We start from the raw sequence: 12192 nt of genomic DNA, 5'->3' as shown, positions 1-12192 counted from the left end.
TAGGGTTAGTGTATGAATTGATTACAGAGAATAATGATACATTAAATACGAGATCTGAATTTGTTCATTTTTGTATCATCAATTGATTAACTAACAAAAAAACATTACAACATTTGAAAGAAGAAGAACTAAAACCTAACCTCAGGTAATGAAGGTTGAGAAATTGCAGGAACAAATTTTTGACCCTTTTTTTTGGGGTTTTAGGAACCTGGGTTTTCAAAGATGAAGCACGATCCTTTTTTTTCTTCCCATTTTTTACATTCGTCATTAACAATGGATCGTGGAGCCTTTTGGATCTGTTCTCCGCCCAACCAATATCTTCGTAGTCAAATATCCGATTAGTGTTAGCATCATCCATCAACAGTTAGAAGAACAAATAAAAGAGGATTTCAAGAGAAGTACCGAAATTAACTAGAGTATGGACAGAGAGAGACTTGATTTTGAAAATTACTGGAGAAGTCAACTGTCAAGATAATGGGGGAGAAGATTAAGGAGAGAAAGAGGGAAGGGACAAACTCTGTTTTTTAGCGTAGAAAATTTTGTATCCGCGATTTTTGACTTAAGAGAAAAATGAGGAATTTTGGAGATTTGTAAAACTAATAGGGGATAATGGTAATAAGTGAACTAAAATGTGAGATTTCTGTAATTTTTACATATATAAATCAATTGTATTTCTCTTCCTCTCTCTTCTCAATCTCAATTGCCTCTTTTCTCCTTGTAACATGTAACTACAAATCATAATTAAACAAAACTATAACTAGAAAACCTAATTAAATTTCAAATCTTAGGTACTTTTGAAACTTACTCCAGTTAAAACAGAATTTATTTAGTTTAAAGGGAAACTTGTCTTAGAAAGCTAATTGGGGATGAATTTATGATTTGGTGGAGTAGACTTTAAGGTAGCAGCCGTTGAAAGTTGACAACACAACAAACTCTTCAAGCACAAATTTTCCCCTTGTCCGAACACAGAAGAAGAAGAAGAAGAAGAAGAAGAAACCCAAGAATTAGAGATGCAGATGCCCAAAACCCCTAATTGGGGGCCTCTTCAATCATCCTTGTTGTTGACTCTTTTCTTACTTTTGATTACAGGTTTGTACCCTTTTCTGCTTACCAATCTTGATTTTCATTCTTTCGGAGAAAAAGAAAGAAAGATCTGCACGAACGCTTGTACCCCACTTGGATTTGTTGCTTAATTTTGTAAAAGTGAAATCTATACAGAGGAAAGTTTCAATTTTGTGTTAGAACTGAGTTGTATAGCTCATAAGCTTTTTAAATCGTTATAGTTTAGATTCAATTGGAGTGCTATTATTTTCAATATTAAACTTTGATTTGTTGCTATGATTGTTTTGTGCGTCTAAGAGGACTCTATAAAGTACCAATCTTGACCTCCAAGGAAGGAAAGACTGTGTTTTCTGTTCTGATTTGATAAATCATACTAGGGTTATTCTTGTTTGTTGTCTGTGCTCATAGAGGTTTAACTCAATTCTTAAAATCTGAAATGTCTATGAGAAATAGGATGGCCATGGGGCGGATTTAAGGCTATGTGGAGCGAGGCGGGTCAGTCTCTAAGCGTGTGCGGGGTGGGTCAAAGCCTTAGTTTTTTAAAATTATGCTCCTTTCTTGTGTTCTAGTGCAAATTCTTATCATGAACTTAATTTTATACACCACCTTGGAAGAATTGTTTTAATGTAGAGTTTAATTACGAATCTTTTTTTCTCGAATTGTAATTCCAATTTGGTTTTATTTTCCCAATCTGCTCCGACTAGGCCACTAGTAATGTCATTCTTTGATAATTTCATGTAAGAATTCTAGGTGAAACTATTGTTGCAGTAATCTACTTTGACAATTTGCTATTCTTTGATATTAGTTTATTCATCTTTCTAATCTAAGTAGGAAATTGGGATTAATCCACTGCAAATAATAAATTAGTCCTGGACCTAAGGACATAGATGAGGTGGTAATAACTTCAAGTGGGGCAGGGTGGGTTTATGCGGGCGGGACGGAGTCGGTTAAAAATAAAAAAACGCTATGCAGGGTGGGGGGGTTGAGAATTTTGTGGGTTTGACTGTACCCGCCCCTTCACCCCGTTGCCATCCCTAATGAGAAATTATAATCTGATCTCTATTTATGGTTAACATGCTGAGTCATCCTTCATGGTGTTTATAAAGGTTTGGCAGATACCTCATCAACATCAAATGAAAGTAAAGGGAAAAATCATTCATCCAGAATTTCCACCGGAGTGAGACTAGTGATAGTGTGCCTTGGAATTTTAGCTTCTGTTGGATTTTGTTATGTCCTTTTCAAGATATGGCAGAAGAAGAAAAGGGAAGAGCAGCAAGCTCGTCTCCTAAAGCTCTTTGAAGAAGATGACGATCTTGAGGTTGAGCTTGGGATTCGGGATTGAGATTACATTTTCTCCATCTATAACACAGTGCGTTCTAGAAGAGGTGCGACCACTGTCATTTTACAGCAAATTGGGGTTGTTTCTTTTTAGTTTGTATCACAACAATAATTAGTCTTTGCATTGTGTATAGTTGAAGATTATTTGTAGATTATATTCTTGTTTTAGCTTGTAAGGTATTTCTTAATTGACATTCATACAATGCTAAAAACGCCTATAATCTGCAATGGTTACATGAAACTTCCAAGGAGTGTAAATGATTGCCTCTGTTCCTTGGTCAGTCTTGATGGGTACTATGTTCTGATGGGATCAATGAATCCCGTGTGCATATATTATCTTCATCTCCTCGGTACTTAAGATCAATATGGTGTCCACATATTACTCTGGCTTATATGTCAGTGTTAAGAGGACATGGCATATCTTTGTTTTGCCAACATGTGAGCACCTGGCTCTAATCCTAGTACTATAAATGTTACAACTTCTGTAGAGCCAGGTATCTCTTCATTTTTCAGCCGTAAATCTTTGAGGTCGAGATCTTAAGGTATTTGGGGTGGGTGTTTGAAGGAAGACATGTGCCAATATCAAATTTAGCTTTTGTCCAGGTGCCTTCTTGATCTCCTTTCATTGGCCTGGTATTTGTGGTTGATTCTATTTCCTTGTTGGTGCATTTACTGGGAGGATTCGCTGTTAAAAGTGTCATTAAGCTATATGTTACTGATTCAGTAGCTAGTAGCATGACATTTCAACTATGTGAGCCACTACTCATTTTATAATGACTTTTGATTCAACCTATACATCCTACTTCTATTCATACTTTCATGTTATATTAATGAAAGTGATTTTCTGTTACTGCGTCTTTTATTTCCTCAAGGTGAAGCTCTAAGATTGTTTTACTTGAATGAATTAGAGAGTAAATAGGATTAGAATAAAACATGTATTTGGAAGAAGCTAGTCTGGTGGTCTGGTGTTAGCATATGGTTGGTCCAAGTAGGATCCAGTTATCAACTAGAATAGTTTCTTACCAGTTCTGGGGTCTGAGCTGCGTACTGCAGCAGAGAGTTTCTTATTTCTTTATCTCGTTGGTTTTTCCCTGCTATGATTGGTTTAAATATTTGGATTTTAGAAGCTGGAAGGTCAACCAAATCCAAAGGTTCACATGGTAATTGAAAGGTGAGTGTCATTTTGGTAATTACAGTTTTCATAACAACTTTACCAATTACTCTTGATTCATTTCTTTAGATTGCTGTCAAGTTAAGAATGTTGTCTGTGTGATGAGAAATATTCACCCCAAATGTATCGTAGGTAGTGCATTTCTTGGGCAGCAAGTTTTATTCCGACCTTTTCACACACGATCATAGTATACAACAAACAACAACATACTCAGTGAAATCCCACAAGTGGAAGCAAACTTTACCACTATCCCGTGGAGATAGATATATATTGATATATTATTTTCGATAGAACTGATAGTCATTTGTACAAAGCAGTAGGAAGCCTCATTGAAACTCCATTTTGGAATTGGTGCATTCTCCATTAATAAGTGATATCATACATGGCATCTCAATTACTTCCTGTTATTGTTTGTACCCAAGGGATCCGTGTGAGCTGTAAGTTCTTTTCAAAAAATATCAATTCCACCATTGTGATGAGAGGTTGAGGCTTTGACCCTGCCTGTATATTAGTAACCAGTAGGAAAATACATGGAGGAGAGGGACTACGGGTCTGACCTTCACAGGAAGACGAAGCAATCGATCTATATTTATCCCCTGCCTATACAATGTATCTATACATCAAAAGGTTTCCTCCTTGTTTTGGCTCTGAAAGAGATGACCTGGTTGTGATGCCTTATTTGGATAACGATGGAGGATAGAGATCTGTCCTTTTACTGCTGTAAGATATAGAATGGTAAGGGGGGAAGGGGGAGAAGAGAGAATGACGGAGAGTTACTGCATAGTGACTAGTGCGTACTCTGACTTCTCTTTCTCGCATAGCTTCACCAAGNAATAAAAATACAATAAGACCACAAAGAGAGAAACTTTTGAGGAACTGTGTCAAACAGCCAGCACTTGGCCAAACTTACCTTCACCTTGTTATTTCTTTTCTGAACGGTATGTCCGCAAAGCCATCGACAAGTACATTTATTGAGTAGCTTTAATCATATTCTTGTATGTTCTCTAAGTAGGTAATAATTTCAATAGAAACACTATTTAACTTCATTTATCTGTTTGAGATATGAAAAACTGATCATACAAACCAGAATCCTAGAGAATACAAATCCCATGACTTGTTAGCTAAGATCTTCAGTGCGAGGGTCTTCAAGAGTGATCCCTGCAGCAATAGATAAAATTAGATGCTGTTTACTAAATACAAGATAAAAGAAGCATGGACATTTTAGTTTTTTCTTTTTTAAAAAAAATCAGGTACTATTCTTTTAATTTAAGTTTAACCTTAGAAGATTTAGTTTAAATGATATTTGAGATTATTTGTTTATTTCAGTTCATTTGTTGCTTTAGTTATGTTTATTAGAAATATACTCCTTTGTTTGAAAGGATGCAACCCAAATCCAAACTTGCATTCCTTATTGGTTTGAAAACACTACTTGTTGCCGCTTTTCCTATAATGTCAATTTGCACTTTCAATCGAGTCTTTGGTCGTACACTTAATTCGAACCTTCTTTTGGATTCCTTAGTTTAAGAGTTGACGCAATTAGATTAGTGTGCCTTCTCGCAAATATTCAGTCTTACTCTTAACATCTAGGAAACATTTCTACTCTGAAAATAGGTCATGTCGCATACAACTTAGGCGAGACAGTCAAAAGCATCATTTTCACAATTAGGAAACAACCCTTTTGTCAAAGATTACACACCTGTCGACACATTTTTATGTGAAAATTGGTGTGAATGATCCAAATTAAATCGCATACCGGTAAGGAGTAAATAAACTTATCATATTCAGATGAACATCAATCAAAACCTATCAAATATTCAAATGGTTGTTTCAGCCCCACACAACCCATAGAATTGGTGGCGAAACATTCGAACAGCACATGGGGCTAAGGTTAGAACACATTTGAAATTTTTGCCATCACTTATGAGGATCCAAGCTAATTAGACACTCCTCACTTTGTTAATTTAATTTTGGGATCCGGCCATAATGACCTTCAAATTCTTGGACTTTGAGATGACCCCACTTAGGAAACTATTGATTTTACTTGCCCCTCAGGGAAAGGATGCTAGTGATACCGTCATCAGTAACAAGGGAAGATTTTCTAAAGCTCTTAGGGTTACATGTGTTTCCATCTCTAAGGAATGTAGAAGATTAAAAGGTGAGTCTAGATTACCTCTTTAAACAGATATGGCCATCTTAAGAGCTTTAATGAACATGAAGAGGAGGGTCATGATCCAAAATACACGTGATGAAACCTGTCTTTTCCCACCAAGACAAGTCGGCCTCAACTCAATAAAAACTAAAGAAAAACGAAAAACAGTAAAGACAAGAATGAGATAAAGTGGAAAAACTTATTCTTCTACTAAAACCTCCAAAATTTGGTCTTCACGTGTACAAGCCTCTAAATACATAAGTGCGGAATTAAGAAATAAATACAAGTCTAAAGCTTTGTTTCTCAAATAGAACAAAGTGTAAGGAAAGGAAAAAGAGGGCCTGCAAAATGACAAACAACTACCTCTTGAAGTCCTTGACGAGCCTCGAGATCAATAGAAAGAGAGAGAAAGAGATCACACGGGTTCAGACTCGGAATTTACACAAGCATAGAAGCAAGGGTGAGTACCAACAACACGATACCCAGCAAACAACCTACTAAACAAAACAACTAACTAGAAGTCGAATACCCCTTACACTCCAATCAAACCTCCTCAAACTAAAACCTGCCTAGAATTCAGCCCAACTTAGTACAATCCACGACTCACAGGCCCAATATTCACAGTTCAAGCTTCACAAATCAACAATCGAACAAGTCAAATAAGTCAATCTCAATAATAAGTAGCTCAGTCACACAGAACAAACACATCAATTACAATTTACAAGTAAGTCACGCATAAGCATCAAATGTATCAAGTCACAATGATCATCACTAGCCGAAACCTTTTTCCATTGGCTCTATAACACTTGCCGGCAAAGACCTCGGCATGATAACACTCACCGACAAAAACCTTGGCATAATAACACTCGTTGGCAAAAACCTCGGCATGATAACACTCGCCAAAAAAGACCTCGGCATAACAACACTCGCCGACAAAGACCTTGGCATAATAACACTCGACGGCAAAGACCTCGACATAATAACACTCGCCGGCAAAGACCTCGGCATAATAACTCATCACATGTCTCATCACGGTGTTCAATGATTAAATCACACAAGTAATATCACACCACATAAAAGAGACAATAATTTGCACAATTCAAGTCCACATTCATGCTTTTAAACATTTCATCAACCAATCAATCAATAAGGGTTACATTAAGACAATTCACATCATCATATTCAACGCATAACTTTTTTCATTTCAACCCCTTTTTATTCATTTAGATGTAGCAACTGGACAATTTAAACCTTTAATTTTTTTTATTTAAAAAAATTACCTTAGATATCAGTTCATAGTTGTGCCTCTCCCACCATAAAATTTTTCGAGGCCGGTGGGAGTGAGTGTTAACTCCTCCTTAAGATATTTTACACATTTATTAGAAACATTAATTATATTGTAAAGGTAAATAATCGATGTCATTAACCAAAATAACGGACATCTCAAAATTAATTTATTACTCAAAGCTTTTTGTTTTATTTAAAAAATAATTAAATGGCCAAAAGGATAGTATGGGAAGAGAGAGAAAAGGTAGATATTACTCATATAGTTGATGACCATGACCATGAGGAACATGTTTTTTTTATGGAATCTTACAAGTACTCTTTCTTTCTGTTCAATAATAGTTGTCTACTATTGACTTGACACACCCCTTAAAGAAATAATAAATAATAGGGGTAATATTATTATTTTATCTCGACTTTATTAAATTTAATGCTTTGAGAAATGTGTTAGATGATAAATAATATTTAATAACAAGATAAAATAAACACAAAAGAGAAATTATATCTTGAATTCTAATTTGGAGAAGTATTGTTGGACAACTAATTTTAGTATAGTGAACAACTATTGTTGGACGGAGGAAGTAACTCATTTAGTTGACTATCTGAAATTTGACCTTTTTGGTGAGAATTCGATTCCCACCTTAAACCTCATTTTCCTTTCTCTACTCCCAACTAAACAAAAAAAAAAAGAAAAAAAAAGAGGAACATTATTTTTTTTAAAATTTTCGAACGGAGTATTTGACAATCACATTAAAACATGATTAAATTAGTATTCATGGAGAGAGGTCCTAAATATAAATTGCATTTTTTCTTTATCGGTGATAATTCAATTCTCTACTAACCTACCCCATTTTATTATGTTTTAAAAAAAGAATTTTTTTTTGAAAAGAATGAAGAACATGTTTATTTTATTTATGACCTACCAACAACCATTGCTTCACATATTATTGGCTGATTCAATCTTAACTTTTTTGGTTTTACTTATAATTTCACTGCCTATAAATTACCTCCATTGTGTTACTTGTTTATTCACAACTCTAAATTGCATTCTTTCAGATTACTTAAAAAAAATATTTCCAATCTTTTTCACTCATCAAAAGAGACTATGGCTCGTTCCATTTGCTTCATGGCATTTCTGGGCTTGGCAATGATGCTCTTTGGTTTGTCTTCATCATTTTATTTCTCTTAAACCTCATAAAATAAAATAATGTGTAAACTTACTCTATTTTTTTTTATCAAAATACTAACCATTCTCTGTTCCAATTTATATGAGAAAATTTTTGAAACTTATAGTCTAAAATAAGTCATAAATATTTTTGTGGTTAGACATTATTTCATCAAGGGTAAAGTGACATTTTAAAATTAAATTGTTACTAAATATAAAAATATGTCATTCGTTTTAGGATGACTAAAAATAAATACTTTATTTCTTCTTGTGCAGCTACTCAATTACATTTCTTTCAATTACGTCTCTCTTATTCTAACATTTGTAACTATTTGTGAATGATTGTAGAGGTGCAAGCTCAGCACATGTGCAAATCAACANTTCCTCACTTTGTTAATTGAATTTTGGGATCCGGCCATAACGACCTTCAAATTCTTGGACTTTGAGATGACCCCACTTAGGAAACTATTGATTTTACTTGCCCCTCAGGGAAAGGATACTAGTGATACCGTCATCAGTAACAAGGGAAGATTTTCTAAAGCTCTTAGGGTTACATGTGTTTCCATCTCTAAGGAATGTAGAAGATTAAAAGGTGAGTCTAGATTACCTCTTTAAACAGATATGGCCATCTTAAGAGCTTTAATGAACATGAAGAGGAGGGTCATGATCCAAAATACACGTGATGAAACCTGTCTTTTCCCACCAAGACAAGTCGGCCTCAACTCAATAAAAACTAAAGAAAAACGAAAAACAGTAAAGACAAGAATGAGATAAAGTGGAAAAACTTATTCTTCTACTAAAACCTCCAAAATTTGGTCTTCACGTGTACAAGCCTCTAAATACATAAGTGCGGAATTAAGAAATAAATACAAGTCTAAAGCTTTGTTTCTCAAATAGAACAAAGTGTAAGGAAAGGAAAAAGAGGGCCTGCAAAATGACAAACAACTACCTCTTGAAGTCCTTGACGAGCCTCGAGATCAATAGAAAGAGAGAGAAAGAGATCACACGGGTTCAGACTCGGAATTTACACAAGCATAGAAGCAAGGGTGAGTACCAACAACACGATACCCAGCAAACAACCTACTAAACAAAACAACTAACTAGAAGTCGAATACCCCTTACACTCCAATCAAACCTCCTCAAACTAAAACCTGCCTAGAATTCAGCCCAACTTAGTACAATCCACGACTCACAGGCCCAATATTCACAGTTCAAGCTTCACAAATCAACAATCGAACAAGTCAAATAAGTCAATCTCAATAATAAGTAGCTCAGTCACACAGAACAAACACATCAATTACAATTTACAAGTAAGTCACGCATAAGCATCAAATGTATCAAGTCACAATGATCATCACTAGCCGAAACCTTTTTCCATTGGCTCTATAACACTTGCCGGCAAAGACCTCGGCATGATAACACTCACCGACAAAAACCTTGGCATAATAACACTCGTTGGCAAAAACCTCGGCATGATAACACTCGCCAAAAAAGACCTCGGCATAACAACACTCGCCGACAAAGACCTTGGCATAATAACACTCGACGGCAAAGACCTCGACATAATAACACTCGCCGGCAAAGACCTCGGCATAATAACTCATCACATGTCTCATCACGGTGTTCAATGATTAAATCACACAAGTAATATCACACCACATAAAAGAGACAATAATTTGCACAATTCAAGTCCACATTCATGCTTTTAAACATTTCATCAACCAATCAATCAATAAGGGTTACATTAAGACAATTCACATCATCATATTCAACGCATAACTTTTTTCATTTCAACCCCTTTTTATTCATTTAGATGTAGCAACTGGACAATTTAAACCTTTAATTTTTTTTATTTAAAAAAATTACCTTAGATATCAGTTCATAGTTGTGCCTCTCCCACCATAAAATTTTTCGAGGCCGGTGGGAGTGAGTGTTAACTCCTCCTTAAGATATTTTACACATTTATTAGAAACATTAATTATATTGTAAAGGTAAATAATCGATGTCATTAACCAAAATAACGGACATCTCAAAATTAATTTATTACTCAAAGCTTTTTGTTTTATTTAAAAAATAATTAAATGGCCAAAAGGATAGTATGGGAAGAGAGAGAAAAGGTAGATATTACTCATATAGTTGATGACCATGACCATGAGGAACATGTTTTTTTTTTTTGACTTGACACACCCCTTAAAGAAACAATAAAAATAGGGGTAATATTACTATTTTATCTCGACTTTATTAAATTTAATGTTTTGAGAAATGTGTTAGATGATAAATAATATTTAATAACAAGGTAAAATAAACACAAAGGAGAAATGATCTCTTGAATTCTAATTTGGAAAAGTATTGTTGGACAACTATTTTTAGTATAGTGAACAATTATTGTTGAACGGAGGAAGTAACTCATTTAGTTGACTATCTGAAATTTGACCTTATTGGTGAGAATTCGATTCCCACCTTAAACCTCATTTTCCTTTCTCTACCCCCAACTAAACAAAAAAAGAAAAAAAAAAGAGGAACATTATTTTTTTAAAAAATTTTCGGACGGAGTATTTGACAATCACATTAAAACATGATTAAATTAGTATTCATGGAGAGAGGTCCTAAATATAAATTGCATTTTTTCTTTATCGGTGATAATTCAATTCTCTACTAACCTACCCCATTTTATTATGTTTTAAAAAAAGAATTTTTTTTTGAAAAGAATGAAGAACATGTTTATTTTATTTATGACCTACCAACAACCATTGCTTCACATATTATTGGCTGATTCAATCTTAACTTTTTTGGTTTTACTTATAATTTCACTGCCTATAAATTACCTCCATTGTGTTACTTGTTTATTCACAACTCTAAATTGCATTCTTTCTGATTACTTAAAAAAAAAGATTTCCAATCTTTTTCACTCATCAAAAGAGACTATGGCTCGTTCCATTTGCTTCCTGGCATTTCTGGTCTTGGCAGTGATGCTCTTTGGTTTGTCTTCATCATTTTTATTTCTCTTAAACCTCATAAAATAAAATAACGTGTAAACTTACTCTATTTTTTTTATCAAAATACTAACTACTCTCTGTTCCAATTTATATGAGATAGTTTGACTTGACACAAAATTTAAGAAGTAAGAAAAACTTTTGAAACTTATAGTCTAAAATAAGTCATAAATATTTTTGTGGTTAGACATTACTTCATTAAGGGTAAAGTGACATTTTAAAATTAAATTGTTACTAAATATAGAAATATGTCATTCGTTTTAGGATGACTAAAAAGAAATACTTTATTTCTTCTTGTGTAGCTACTCAATTACATTTCTTTTAATTACGTCTCTCTTATTCTAACATTTGTAACTATTTGTGAATGATTGTAGAGGTGCAAGCTCAGCACATGTGCAAATCAACAAGCCAAACCTTCAAAGGATTATGTTTTACCGATTCGTCATGTAGAAAGGCTTGTCTCACAGAGGAGTTTACAGGTGGACATTGTAGCAAACTCCAAAGAAAGTGCCTATGCACTAAGATTTGTGTATTTGAAAAAAATTCAAATGAAGTTCAAACAACTTTGGGTGGGGAAGCAAAAACTCTAAGTGAAGCTGTGCTTGAAGAAGAGATTATGATGGAGTAATTAAGTGAGATTAATTAAGGATTTGAGTGTCAAAAACAACATTAATAAAGTGTTGCCTTTTATAAAAAGGGTAGTTTCTAATGTTGTGTTATTGGCCTTTAATAGCCATTTGATACATTAAATAAGTTGTGACATGCCATTAATCCTTTTGGAATATTGTATCAACTTTATGTATGTTTTAATGAAAATTGGTCGACTACGGTCTTTAATTTTATGTATGAATTATGTATACATTTATTTGATCACTTTCTGTTATGATTCGTTTTCGGAAACAAGCCAAGATAGCTAGTTTTGATCGAAATACAGAGTAATCCGAAGCAGGAGCTAGCCTTCAAACGCAGATGTAATATGTATAAAGTAGGTCACTATTAAACTTTTTTTTTATGATTTGATATATACTCC

At 34.2% G+C, this 12192-nt stretch overlaps 2 protein-coding genes across 2 annotated transcripts; both read left to right on the top strand.

Moving 5' to 3' along the window:
- Positions 1–887: 887 nt before the first annotated feature.
- Positions 888–2658, top strand: LOC125845492 (uncharacterized). The gene is made up of 2 exons (XM_049525005.1): positions 888–1089; positions 2169–2658. Exons 1-2 carry the CDS (start codon positions 1011–1013, stop codon positions 2402–2404), a joined length of 315 nt encoding a protein of 104 aa, XP_049380962.1. The 5' UTR covers positions 888–1010; the 3' UTR covers positions 2405–2658.
- An 8366-nt stretch (positions 2659–11024) lies between these two features.
- LOC125844838 (defensin-like protein) lies at positions 11025–11978 on the top strand. Its single transcript, XM_049524187.1, has 2 exons — positions 11025–11148; positions 11537–11978. Exons 1-2 carry the CDS (start codon positions 11094–11096, stop codon positions 11788–11790), a joined length of 309 nt encoding a protein of 102 aa, XP_049380144.1. The 5' UTR covers positions 11025–11093; the 3' UTR covers positions 11791–11978.
- The last annotated feature ends 214 nt before the right edge of the window (positions 11979–12192 follow it).

This window comes from Solanum stenotomum, chromosome 11 (assembly GCF_019186545.1).
Source record: "Solanum stenotomum isolate F172 chromosome 11, ASM1918654v1, whole genome shotgun sequence".
Classification (NCBI taxonomy): domain Eukaryota; kingdom Viridiplantae; phylum Streptophyta; class Magnoliopsida; order Solanales; family Solanaceae; genus Solanum; species Solanum stenotomum.
Note: the sequence above shows the minus strand (reverse complement) of the source record. Positions and strands in the feature narration are given on the sequence as shown.

What these genes read in the sequence shown, in the direction of transcription:
- LOC125845492 (XM_049525005.1), top strand. Translation starts at nt 1,011, where the DNA reads ATGCAGATGCCCAAAACCCCTAATTGGGGGCCTCTTCAATCATCCTTG. An exon ending in TTTCTTACTTTTGATTACAG is followed by an intron (nt 1,090 to 2,168) that starts GTTTGTACCCTT and finishes GTGTTTATAAAG; the next exon opens with GTTTGGCAGATACCTCATCA.
- LOC125844838 (XM_049524187.1), top strand. Translation starts at nt 11,094, where the DNA reads ATGGCTCGTTCCATTTGCTTCCTGGCATTTCTGGTCTTGGCAGTGATG. An exon ending in CTTGGCAGTGATGCTCTTTG is followed by an intron (nt 11,149 to 11,536) that starts GTTTGTCTTCAT and finishes GAATGATTGTAG; the next exon opens with AGGTGCAAGCTCAGCACATG.